The 14,015-nt window shown below is 36.3% G+C and overlaps 1 protein-coding gene across 1 annotated transcript in view; it reads right to left on the reverse strand.

The window, feature by feature from the left end:
• Positions 1-14,015, reverse strand: part of COG5 (component of oligomeric golgi complex 5) — a 299,347-nt gene that overhangs the window by 46,473 nt on the left and 238,859 nt on the right. The window contains exons 15-16 of the mRNA XM_012746191.2: positions 2,007-2,117; positions 493-555 (exon numbers count right to left, since the gene is read on the reverse strand). Of these exons, the coding sequence (XP_012601645.1) occupies positions 493-555; positions 2,007-2,117 (174 nt within the window). The remainder of the gene's footprint in view (positions 1-492; positions 556-2,006; positions 2,118-14,015) is intronic.

Consider the following 14,015-nt stretch of genomic DNA (forward strand, 5'->3'; position numbering starts at 1 on the left):
TCGGGGACTGTCCTATGCATTGCAGGATGTTTTAGCAGCATCCTTGGTCTCCATCGACTAGAAACCACTAGCAACTCCCTTCCCACAGTCATGCCAATCCAAAATGCCTCCAGATATTGTCAAATGGTCCCTAGGAGACAAAAATCACTCTAGTGAAGAACCATTGCTTTACTGGGATAATACTGGGTATACTGCCTGACACAGTGCTTCTAAGCTTCTAAGACCTCTATGCTTCTAAGACTCTTGCTTCTGTGTATACAATTATCATAAGCAGAACACAATCTGTAGACATAAAAAGGGTCTATTTTTAAATTCTAGAAAATACAAACACACTTGTATCTTCTCTCTTTAGGATAATTACCAACATGCTACTTTTGTGTATATATAGGATTCTGAATCATTTTTAAAACATGACATCTACCACTCAACCAAACAAATAATTCTGAAACCACTTTGATCTACAGAGTCAAAGATTAAATTAAATTATTTTACCTTTAGGGCTGAAATTATAGTTTGCTCAGCTGCTGGTGGGAATGAGCTCTGACTGGAAACTACCTAGAAACAAGGTTTTGATCCAGTTAAAATTTTGCTTGAATTTATTTTTGTAAATACTAATTTTGATCATAACATGATAAAGCTGTTTTCACAAGCCATATATAAACTACTATCGTTATAGTAATGTCTTATACATGATTTTAAAACTCAGTACTTATTAAGATAGGTTGGAAAATACTTTCATGTATAAAGCAAATACATACTTTAAATAATATTAAGAATACTAAGAGCTAGGTTTCCTTTATTCATTTTACACAGGTTGCAATTATAAAGTTTTAACTTGAAAAGGTCAGTATAAAACCAAAAAAAATCCACGTTTCTTAGGCTGACTCTAGTTTTCAAAATCTTTAAAATACAAATGTCAGCATTTCCACTTTTACAAATCAATACAAACATCATGAAAATTTTGAAAATATCAATAAAGACATTTAAATTGGACTAAATAGAATAGAACCTTTCATTGCCTGTAGTGCTTTAGAGCTAGGATTAAAGGAAATAGGAAATATACCATTTAGTGTTTTTGATAATTTTACCTGAGATTCATCTGTTAAGAACTCTTTACAAGATATTTTGTTTAGTTTGTGAAATACACATTTTTAGAAACCCCTAATTGATAGCAGGAATTGTTAAAATTTTTAAAATAAATGGTCATGTATAATTATTAAAAAATAAAATATAGTATATTAAAGCTCATATTAGAGGTCAAGTTTTCAAGATCATCATCTAACCCTTAGCTTCTTTCAGGTCTTTTAAATTCTTATCTTCCTACTTACTAAATATTTTGAAAATGATATAGAGAGAATAATTAAATAGAAGCTACTCAAAAGTCATAGGTGGAGTTGAAAGTGTTGCTTTCCTAATAATTAAGAATACAGTTTACCTTAGACGTAATATATGGAGGCAAACAAGGTTCAGCCATTTCTTTTAAACACTTTACGAAAAAAAAAATTAATAGCAAAGAGAAAAATACATATTGTCTACTTGCAATTACCAGTCATCAGTGATTATGTCATAAAACCCAATTCTGAATACAGCTCCTCCCTGCCTTTTTTGTGCAAAGATAGAACCTTTTTGACATGCTGGTGGGCTTAAGGGTTCTTATTTTTTGTCACTAGCTTTGCTATAATTTACTACCACCCACATTATCTCAAATTATGCTTTTTAATAAGCATGAAACATGTATGATTTACCCTCAAATAACATGGTCAATAAACTTGATTAAGTTGAGGACCTACATTTCATGAATTTTAAGCCACACAAATAATAAAAGCCAGGATCAAAGACTGTTTAAAAAGATTTAACTTTTTAGCTTATTTTACAATCACATTTTCATTGTATTCTTTTCCAAAAAACTAAATAGTAATTTGTCAATTATCTAAATTTGAGGCAAGAAGAAAGAAGAATCTAAAATCATTAAAAAAAAAGGTAATTAAAATAAAAATAAAAGTTACCTTTGTTACTGATTGGTGCAACTTATACAGTGAATTCACTACAGCCACATTTCTTCTCTGTCCTTCAGTAAGAGGCCCAATCACCTGACTTGCATCTCCTTGTGTGGAAAGCTGTAAGAATTCAACACCAAAAAAATGATTTAAATGATAATTTATATATATATATATATATATATATATATATATATATATATATATATATATATATATATATATAACTGGGGAAAAATTCAGTCCCCTCTGACAAAGAAAATGTTAACTGGAAATATTCAGGTTAAGTTATAGCTTTGGACTTTGGCCATAGCCAGGAATCTCTATAGAGATAACAGCATGGATGTGGAAGCCCTATTCATTTTATATAGGAAGAACATTTCTGTTAATACTTCATAGCTTATGGACCTCTGAGGTTGACCCAAATGCCCAGTGTGTGTTACTTTTATACGTTAGCATAGTAATCCTAAGGAATACCCTCTGGCAACTGCGCATCAGGTCTCTTCCTATTAAAAAACTCAGAAATATTAATAAGACCTCGAAATAAGGAAGAAAAGAGAGAGGGAAGGGAAGTAAGAAATAAAAATAAACCTGAATTCTATGTATATTTGACAACCATCCTAATACTCCAATGAAATGGGTGTTGCAAAGAGGGTATTACTCTTTTTTTTTTTTTTGAGACAAGAGTCTCACTCTGTTGCCCGGGCTAGAGTGCCATGGCGTTAGCCTAGCTCACAGCAACCTCAAACTCCTGGGCTCAAGCAATCTTCCTGCCTCAGCCTCCTGAGTAGCTGGGACTACAGGCACGTGCCACCATGTCTGGCTAATTTTTTCTATATATTTTTAGTTGGCCAATTAATTTTTTTCTATTTTTAGTAGAGACAGGGTCTCACTCATGCTCAGGCTGGTTTCGAACTCCTAACCTTGAGCAGCCCTCCTGCCTCGGCCTCCCAGAGTGCTAGGATTACAGGCGTGAGCCACCGCACCTGGCCAAAAAGGTATTACTCTTGTTTTTGATAAATTAAAAAAAAAAAGTTGCCCCAAATTATACTGTGTATAGATAATCAGTAGAAGTATTACTAAAAGCTTTATACTCCTGACCTTTAATTTACTTCTAAATGAACATATTTTAAGGAAAAGGACATGGAATGCATTATTGCACTAATCTGTAACTGTCACAGTTCAGATTTAAGGAAAAATATACACATATCAATCATTCTCATATTGATCAGATTTTAATACAATTCTCTGTAACAATTATTATTTAAAGGTGAATTAAATGTGATCAGGACATAGAAAACATGATATAACTAAGATATATAATAGTGTTTTGTGATCCTAAATGTCTCAAAATGGAGTCACTTATAACAAGTGACTCAGCCCCAGTGAAACTGCTGACCCTCAGAGTGATCAAGCACATATATGGTGGACAGAGTTGACAATATGACACCTGGTATGGCCAAGCGCCCCTGAGACCTGACCAGAAAATGAAGCCAAAAGGCAGCTAAACATAATGGCTATGTACACTGCTGGATAGAGAGGGCCATAAAAACTACAAAGAAACTAACCATGGCCAGGACACCTACAGCAACTCTGTTCCTGAGAAGCCTGAGGCCTGTTTCCCATAGGCTGGGGTTTCTGGAAGCCCTCCTTAGGAAAGAGCAGCAACCTCTCTTGGCCAGAGTTCTGAGGAAAGCTGGACCCACCAATCTATCAGTCAGTGAGCTGGTCTTCCCAGCTACCCACTGTGCTTCCTCCCCTGCCCCCTTATTACTACCTGTGTGTGCTGAACGTATCCGCATGTCTGTTCGTGTGTGAAAGCTTCCTGATAAACAGTGAATTCCTAAGTCTTTAATTGTCCACTGAGTCATCATGAAACCTCCTAGTCTGAGTTAGCACAACGAGGCTGATTCAAACCTGACAGAAGACTCACTCCATGAATGTGGATTCTTATTTCAAATACTAAGAAAAATTGGTCTATTAGGAGAGTCAAAACTAAGAGCATCTTTCAATTTTTAAAGTGATCCAAATAAAATATGAGAAATACCTTTTTCTATTTTCATTTAATACATCTATAAATTTTCTCAAAATTAAATTCAATTTCCACATTTTTAATTCTTATTTGTAACAGACTACAAAAGCATTAAAAATTACAACTAAAAGAAATAATCCTTTGCTAAAGTTGCAAGCCATGATGGTGGTTATTAAGTCAACATAAGACTTTTGGACTTGACGTTAAACAACTCTATCAATTCACCTATTTATTTTTAGAGACAGGGTCTTGCTCTGTTACCTCGTCTGGAGTGCAGTGGTACGATCACAGCTCACTACAATCTTGAACTCCTGGGCTCAAGGGATCCTCCCGCCTTAGCTTCCTGAATACCTGGGACTACCGGAGCATAACACTACAACTGGCTCAAATGGCTTTTAAACGTGTTTTTTTTTTTTTGTAGAGACAGTCTCACTATGTTGCCCGGGCTGGTCTTGAACTCCTGGACTTAAGCAATTCCCCACCTTGGCCTTCCAAAGTGCTAGGATTAAAGGCATGAGTCACCACACCTGGCCTCTAATTTATTTTGACTTTCTTCATGAACATAGATTGTTATGAACTTCAATCAAGCTGTGTTCTAAAATGATCATTTAAGGCAGTGGTATGAAAAACAACATATTTTCCTGTGATACTATGTTAAAAAAATAATGGTTAGATGATCAGAAGAGCCCACAAAATCCAATTTAATCTATAATGTGGTAAACTAATACTAACAGAAGCTCTGAGCTCCTAAGAGAAAGCAAATGACGGCTCTGTGCTAAAGTGAGGGTGGGAAAAGGCTCCCAAATAAGGCACTTTGGAGATTAAAGTGGCAACAGTCAGTGACATTAGTGCGAATGGCAGACTCTGGGATCAAATGTTAAATATATATCTGACTATAATTGGCATTTAAAAGTTACAGTCTCTGGTCAGGCGTGGTGGCTCATAACTGAGATCCTAGCACTTTGGGAAACTGAGGTGGGAGGATTGCTTGGGGTCAGGAGTTTTGAGTCCAGCCCGGGCAAAATCGTGAGACCCTATCTCTTAAAAAAAAAACAAAAAAACAAAAAAACTGTAATCCCAAACTTACAGAAAGTAACAAAAATAAACATCGTACAAAGAGCACCATATGACCTTTTTCTAGATATTCCGATTAACATTTTATCTTATTTGCTTTATTATTTGTATTCTCTGTCACACAGACACACATATGTGCATAATTTGTTTTCTCAATCATACATCCATTATGGCCCTTTATCCCTAAATATTTCAGTGTGTGTACTATGAATAGGGATTTTCTCTTACAAAACCACAGCTCTGTTACCAACTTCATAAATTTACATATGTACATTGATATTTTTATCTGGAATCAGCCATGTCTCCAACAAGTTCTGGTTCCTTTTAGTGGGAAGTGGTATTACAGACCAACGTCTGGGCACTAGGTATGCTCATTGCTATTTACTACTGTAATAATTCTTTTTTTTTTTTTTTTTTTTGAGACAAGAGTCTTGCTCTGTCACCTGGACTAGAGTGCAGTGGCATCATCATAGCTCACTGCAACCTCACACTCCTGAGCTCAAGCGATCCTTCTGCCTCAGCCTCCCAAGCAGCTGGGACTACAGGCACACACCATAATATCCTGCTAATTTTTCTATTTTTTTTTTTTTTTTAAGTAGAGGTAAGGTCTTGCTCCCGCTCAGGGTGGTCTTGAGCTCCTGAGCTCAAGCGATTCTCTCACCTCGACCTCCCAGAGTGCTAGGATTACAGGTGTGAGCCACCACACCTGTCCATAATTCTTGATTAATTCAATATTCAATTGATAATCCTTCCAAAACCCTACAAGAATTCAGGGTTCCTTGTCCTCTTTTCCTTCAGTGATCTTATTTTCCACTCTAACTCACCTATTCCATGGTCATACCCTGTACCCTGCCTTTACAACAACTGAACTCCCTCTAGAATCTGAGTTTCTCACCCTACCCTGAGATTCATGCTTATGTTTCCCTTTGATTCTAATTCCAACAATTCCTTGACCCCTTGGGACCTCCCAACTCTACCACCTTTTCATTCTATCTCACAGCTGTCCCTGACTTCCATTTCTTTGCTTCCTCCTTCTTGGCTTAGATTCCATGATTAATCTTAATCAATTTCCTTGGAAGGGAATGGGATCCAGTGCCCCTGTGCAAGTACTGGCTTTAAATTGAGGTCTGGAGAGTTTGTTGGTTTTCAGAGAGAGGCGAGCAAGGAGTTATGGATACATGTATTCATGATACTTAGTAAAACTCCAGTATTGGGTGAACCCAAGTCCATACCTGCATGTGAGAAGCTGAACGAACTTCTCCTTAGACTTTACATTCATAACCACTAAACTAAGGTGGGTTCTTGGCATTGCCTGTCAATCTGTTGAATACCCCATTCACTCTCTTAATATCTGAGGGATCCATCTGCTCCTCACTTTTTCCTCATTTCTCTCATCTCCAAAACCTCCTTCCCCCCTCCTTATTCTGAGCTGATAACTTTTAGGTATAAGTGCCTGAAAAAACAGGAGCAATCAGAACATTTCTATATTACAATGCTGCCTGCATCTGTACCCCTACAGTGTCTGATTATAAATGCTCCTCTCTGTAGCCAATCACTCCTCAAGTGCACTAGATCCCATCCTTTATCAAGATTATCATTCCTAAAATTGTGCCCTCTCTCTGCTGTATCATCAATTTTTCCCTCTCCACTGCATAATTCCCATCAGCATTTTAGTTGCTTTTCTTTCTAGCAAAACTCAAAAGCGGTTTAAGCTTGTTTCCATTGTCTTTCTTCCATTCTCTCTTAAAACCACTCCATTCAGGCTACTGTCTCCATCTAACAAAACAGCTCCTGTCAAAGTCACCAAAGACTTCTGCACTGACAAATCAAATGGTCTTCATCTTGTATCTACCAGCAGCTTGACATAGTTGAACACTTCCTCTTCCTCTTAAGGCTTTTTCACTTAGCTTCCGGAACACCGTTCTTTCAGCTCTCCTCCTACCTCACTGGGTTGTTCCTTCTCAGGTTTATTTCTCTCTAATGGTCCCTCCACACTGTCCCAATCTCTTGTCTTTTCTATCTACACCTTCTCCTAAGACGTTTGCTTTAAATATACCTAAGTCAGTGCTACTGACATTCTGAACCAGATAATTCTTTTTTGTGAAGGGCTGCCCCATGTATTGTAGGATGTTTACCAGAATCCTTGGCCTCCATCCACTAGATGCCAGCAGCGCCCCGCCCCCCCCCCCCCAACCACATAAACACAATTGACAATCAAAAATGTCTGCAGACGTTGGAAAATGTCAAGAGGGTCGGGGGAAGGGACAAAAAAATCAACTCTGGTTCAGAACCGCACCAAAGTATACTGAAGATTCTCAGTCCTTATGTCTCCCCTGAAGTCCAGATGTAGGTACTTTAGTGCTTATTCAACACTTCTACTTGGTACTTCAAACTTAATATGCCCAAAGCCAAACCCTTGGTTCTCATCTCCCTCCATCCTCCAGCTATTCTTTTTGGTAAGATTTAATCAGTATACATATTTTTAAAATTATTTGTATAGATTTATAGGGTACATGTTCAGATTTGTTACATAGGTGTGTTGTGTAAAGTCTGGGCTTTCTGTGTAACCATCACCTGATTAGCATATGCAGTACCCATGAGGTAATTTGTCATCCTACACCCCCTGCCACCCTCCCACCCTTCCGAATAGCTAATGTCTATTATTCCACTCTCTATATGTCCATGTGTGCTCATTATTTAACTCTCACTTATAAGTGAGAATGTTATAAGTGAGAATATGTCATATTTGACTTTCTGTTTCTGAATTGTTTCACTTAAGATGATGGCTTCCAGTTCCATCCTGTTCTCTCAGTAAATGATACCCCCTACTCTTAAAATCTCAGGCTGTAACACTGGAGTCATCCTTCACTCTCCTCACACTCCATATCTAATTTATCAGCAAATCCCATACTCTAGACTCTATGCTTTTATATTAAAGCCTATGGCCATCTTAGTATAATACGTTTGGTGACAAACATTACTGTTTCAAATTAGGTTTAGAGTCAACCAAAAACCCCACACTGATTTTAAATTGACTGCAATATTTATCCTGTTTGAATTTACATAGTTCATTTTTCTTATATTAAATATAAGAATTTATACTGTTTCATATAGGTTATCTTCTTTTTTTGGTGTTTTTAATTCAGCCCATCTTTCCTTTCGATGATACTATTTTGGAAACTTATTCTATCAATGAATATATTCTATACCCCATCCAGATTTGTGCCATCTGCACATGGTTTAAGGATAACATCTATATTTTCATCGAGCTCACTGATGAAAACATTACATAAGACAAAGCTGAAGACATACTTTTTCTCCAAGATGAAAATCAAGCATTAGTCAGGACTATTATACATTCAGTAAATCACTTGGCAAATACCCTTACTGTCCAGTTCACATACTTCTATGATGTCCACAAGGTTAATATGAAATATTGTCAGTTGTTTTGTTAAAATCTAGATATAACATCTCTAGCATTCCCTTGATATACCAATCTAGGACCCCTATCAGAAATGAAACGTTGGTACACTGTTTTATTATTTAAAAGTTTTCAAGTCCCAGTGCTTTGTAAATGACAATAAATTAAACAGGAACCAGGGACTCATAAAATTGGAAAGGATGTTGAAATATAAACTATCCCTGGCTTTAGGTGGCTATCCACATTCAGACCCAACTTGGAAAGACATTTTTCAAGAGATCCATAGGCAATGTTTCACAGACCTTGCTACCACTATGTTTTTCTTCTTGAAAAGTTAAAAAATTTTTCTCACATGTATTTTCTTAAATACTAAAAATAATATCTCATTTGTTTTTTCTAACATTTTTATTGTGAATTTCCCATTCTATAAAAGGGTTGAAAAAATGTACCATGAATACCCATATATTGATAAACTAGACTCCACAATTAACAGTTTATAATACTTGCTTTATATCACATATCTATTCCTCTATATCCATTTTGTATTTTTGATGCATCTCAAAATAACCTGAAGATATCGGTATACTGGTTCCCACAGACTTCACCCCATTGATTAGTTTTGCTTATTCTATAACGTCACATAAAGTTTTCTTTAATGTGCATGTAAAGCTTCTTTCTTTCTTTCTTTTTGAGACAGAATCTCACTTTGTTGCCAAGGCTAGAGTGAGTGCCGTGGCGTCAGCCTAGCTCACAGCAACCTCAAACTCCTGGGCTCAAGCAATCCTGCTGCCTCAGCCTCCCGAGTAGCTGGGACTACAGGCATGTGCCACCATGCCCAGCTAATTTTTTCTATATATATTAGTTGGCCAATTAATTTCTTTCTATTTACAGTAGAGATGGGTCTCATTCTTGCTCAGGCTGGTTTCGAACTCCTGACCTTGAGCAATCCATCCGCCTTGGCCTCCCAGAGTGCTAGGATTACAGGCGTGAGCCACCGTGCCTGGCCTAAAGCTTCTTTCATTTAGCAAAAATGTTTTTAGTATTCATGTTTGTTCCTTTTTATTGCGTCGGTATTCTATTATATTAATTTATCAGTTTGTTTTATCCATTCCATTCTTCTATTATTCCCAGAGTGTCTGTAGTAGAATGAACACTAGACTTAGGAGTCTGAAAAGACTTGTCTTTACCATCTGCTAGCTGAGTGACTTGTGGTTTCAATTTCTTCATCTGTAACATGTAACTAATAATACAGTTTATACCAAAGTATGCTGTGTAAACTCTAAAATGCCTTAGCAATATAAGGTATCATTTTTTATCTCCAGTTTTGTCTTATTTTCTACTCACTCACCCTTTGCTTGGGTCCTTTTCCCTACCACTCATTCCTCCAACCTTTGTCCTATGCTGGCTAGGGACCCAAGGCACAGATTAGCATTTAGGAATAAGAACCAAATTCCACTGAAGCTGTCAGGAGTTATGGAGTGGGCTTTGCTCCATTTGGGTTTGGAAACAAAGCCTCTTACACAGAGTAGGTACTCTCTACCTACTTCATAATTCTCCAGTCATCCTGAGCCACTTTAAACTTTTATTATCTCAAGCCATTTCCTGCATTCAAATTCCTTAAAATTGACTTATCACTAATGCAAATACATGTTCAGAAAGGTATTTTTTTTTTCAGAAAGGTATCTCAAAGTAGAAGATGCTCATTACATATGATTGCTTTTTCAAAGCCCAACTTATTTGAGATGAATAAAATTGTATTGATGTGCAAAAAACACAGCTTTGGCTGTATATTGGGAACTAGGGGACTAGAAAAGTGGGAACAATAAAAGAGTCAGCATTTTAAAATATGAGAAATATACATAATGGTGAATCATGTTACACTATTCCAGCATAGTCTGGAAAAATGTTAGAAATCAAAAGAGTTGCATTTGAGTTTTAAAAATCACATGTGTGCATGCACAAACAAAATGAGAGGCAATACAAATGCTAAACAAATCCTTAAATAATAATTAAAATGGTTACTATGTAAAAATGACCAGATACACTATCCCTTTTTACATTTAACTATCTGAATGGAATATTTTTCAGAAACTCTAATTCTGTACATCTGCTCACTAGGAACAACAGCATGTAAATGCAATGTGTGAGGAACCAATGAAACTGAATCCCTGAAACAATAACTACATAGTTAACATGAAGAATGTTTTTACATAATTGTTAATTTGCAGATGAAATGACCAAGATCTCCCTTATCATCACACCTGAGGGCTAGAAATAAAAGAAATAAAACTCATAATTCAAAGGATGAGTTGGATGAGCTTTAAGTTTTTATTCAGAAAATCTGAAAATTACTCATGGGGAGTTATAATGTTGGTGGCTCGGAAAATGTCTGAAAACAACAAAAAAAAGAAAACACATTGTGGATTAGTTATTAATTACAAAAAAGTAAGTTATTTTTCAGATATTATGGAAATAATATGCATGGTCTATTTATCTATAATTTCCATTACTACTAAGGAAATGTCAAGATTACAGGGTAATTCCTTTTTATGTGGATTTGTTGATAATTATTCTAATTATTTCTTGGTAAGCAAACATAAAACAAACGAGAAAAAAGACTACATTAGAATTTCATAGGCTTAGAGAAACAGAACAATGTGAAATGCATACTGATCTATAATATTTCCCAGATTAAAAATGAATAAACATTGTTATATGCAAATCAATTATTTTTAATAAAAACTTAGAAATAAGTTCTGATTAACCTTTATAGTTATATCTATACTTATTTTTCTGAAAGTGGTGAGCATGTTTGTATAATATTACAATTATTAAATAAATTTTTATGTGAAATTTATATTAAGGCAAAAGCTTTTGCTCTAAAATATGCTGTCTAGCAAATTTGGGGGTTTATAGCAAAACATAAAATGTACACACAAAAAAGGGCAAAGTAATACTATTGCTGTTAATATTTTAATAAAAAGTATACAGGACAAACAGCTAGCTCTCCTCTCCTATGCATATAGAAGACATAAATAATCAATTCTGGCCCCATTATGGTCTTTGAACACGGCACTCCAGGCAGTGATTACAAGTCTCTTAGACTTGACCCAGGAGATGGAATCTATTAGTAATCTCTAATTTACCATATCAGTTTTTGGACATATGGTCCAATGAACCTAGATGTAGTCTATGGCTCATCCAAATGTTTTCTAGGTCAAGAGATACTAAGAGGTAATAAATTCCAAGAGCTTCAATATTGCTGAACTCTTACATATTCCTCTATTAGAAATTATCTTTAAAAAATAATATAGAAAGTTTGCAAATAAAGATGTTATTTATAAAACAGAGAAATTGGAAAACCTACATGTTTATAAATAAGGGAATGGTTGGGTATATTAGATAATTCATATGATGGAACAAACGGTGGGAGATGCTTATGTTTATACCATTAACTGTTAAAAAAAACTCAAAAAACAAGCAAATATATCTATGTACCACTTTACTCTCACAAAAAGACTAGAAAAAAAATAAAGTCAAAATGTTAAGAAATAGGCTGGGCGTAGTGGCTCATGCCTGTAATCCTAGCACTCTGGGAGGCCAAAGCGGGCAGATCGTTTGAGCTCAGGAGTTCAAGATCAGCCTGAGCAAGAGCAAGAACCCATCTATACTAAAAATAGAAAGAAATTAGATGGACAACTAAAAATATATAGAAAAAATTAGCCGGGCATGGTGGCGCATGCCTGTAGTCCCAGCTATTCGGGAAGCTGAGGCAGGAGGATTGCTTGAGTCCAAGAGTTTGAGGTTGCTATGAGCTAGGCTGACGCCACGGCACTCTAGCCCAGGCCACAGAGTGAAACTCTGTCTCAAAAAAAAAAAAAAAAAAAAAAAAAAAAATGAAGACAGTTTGAAGAGGAAGGTTAGTAAAATACTAGTAAAGGGCACTGTGGGGCCAGGCACATTGGCACATGCCTGTAATCCCAGCACTTTAGGAGGCAGAGGAAGGAGGAATGCTTAAGGCTAGGAGTTTGAGACCAGCCTGGGCAACAAAGTAAGACCCTGACTCTACAAAAAAAATTTTAAATGTAGGTGGGTATGGTGACACATGTCTGTGGGTCCTAGCTATTCAGGAGGCTGAGGCAGAAGGACCCTATCAGCCCAGGAGTTTGAGGTTACAGTGAGGTATGACACCACTGCATTCTAACCTGAGCGACAGATACTTCACTATCTTAAGTGTAGCTTATTTTATTTATTTATTTATTTTTTTTTAGAAACAGGGTCTTGCTCTGTCACCCAGGCTAGAATGCAGTGGCACCATCATAGCTCACTGTAGCCTTGAACTCCAGGGCACAAGCTATCTTCCTGCCTCAGCCTCCCCGATATCTGCTCTCATCTTTATCATTTCCTTCTTCCTACCTGTTATTGGTTTAATTTGTTCTTTTTTGTTTCTTTTCATAGAAGATTAGATCCTTCAATGGGAGACCTTTTATTCTGCCCCAATAAAACCGTTTAATGATCTGAACTTCCCTGTGTTAGCTGCATCCTACAAATGCTAGTATGTCGTATTTTCATTTTTATTTCAAAATATTTGTTTAAAAAATTTCCCTCTTTAGCCTATAGGCCATTTAAATGTTTGCCATTTAACTTCCCAATATTTGGGGCATTTTCCAGAAATCTTTTAGTTATTTTGGGAGGACGGCTCACAGACATCTTTGAAATATGTTGGAGCATTTTCTCAGAAAAAATTCACATACCAAAACATTGTATGATTTCCTGGGGTACACAGATCTCCTGAAACCCATTAACATTGTTAGATTAACAATTCCTACCCTAAGATATAGACAAAGATTGTCCAAGAGAAGGAGAAAGACAAAGAATATTGATTCCCCTCACAGAGAGACAGTTTCCATACGTCACCATTTTTGTTTTTATATATGTCTCAGAAAATAGTCTAAACTGGCACAACCTCAAACTAGTGAGTTAAATAAAAGTTAGCTGCCCAAAAGTATGCTACATGTCTTACATAGTAAAGGATAACCAAAAACAATCAATAACTTCTAAGATGCAAATATGCTCTTTTATGCTCGAATGCACTGAATTTTAGTTTGTATCCTAATTTTTATTAATAAAAGGACACATTTGTTTTCTTCCTTTCTTTCAGTTTGTCCCTGGTGTCTGGGGGGCAGGGTGTAGTTGCTTCTTTAATTGTGTCTCTCTCGCCACCATCACTACCATGGCTCTCCAATTTGGACATACCTAATGCTGATGGCTAGTGTCACACTGGGATACTGCAGATCCAATTCCTGAGCATGTTTTGGCCTTAGTTCCATTTGCAAGATCTCACCTTGTGTAATGCCAGGTAGATACCTATAGTAGCCCTGTAAACGTGGGTTTTCTTTAGATCTTATTTATGAGTATGGTTATATCTTTACTGTTGTGTTTGTATTCTGTGTATGCTGAGGAGGTGCTCTGAGTGAGCCACAGCCTGACT

This window comes from Microcebus murinus, chromosome 9 (assembly GCF_040939455.1).
Source record: "Microcebus murinus isolate Inina chromosome 9, M.murinus_Inina_mat1.0, whole genome shotgun sequence".
Taxonomy (NCBI): Eukaryota; Metazoa; Chordata; class Mammalia; order Primates; family Cheirogaleidae; genus Microcebus; species Microcebus murinus.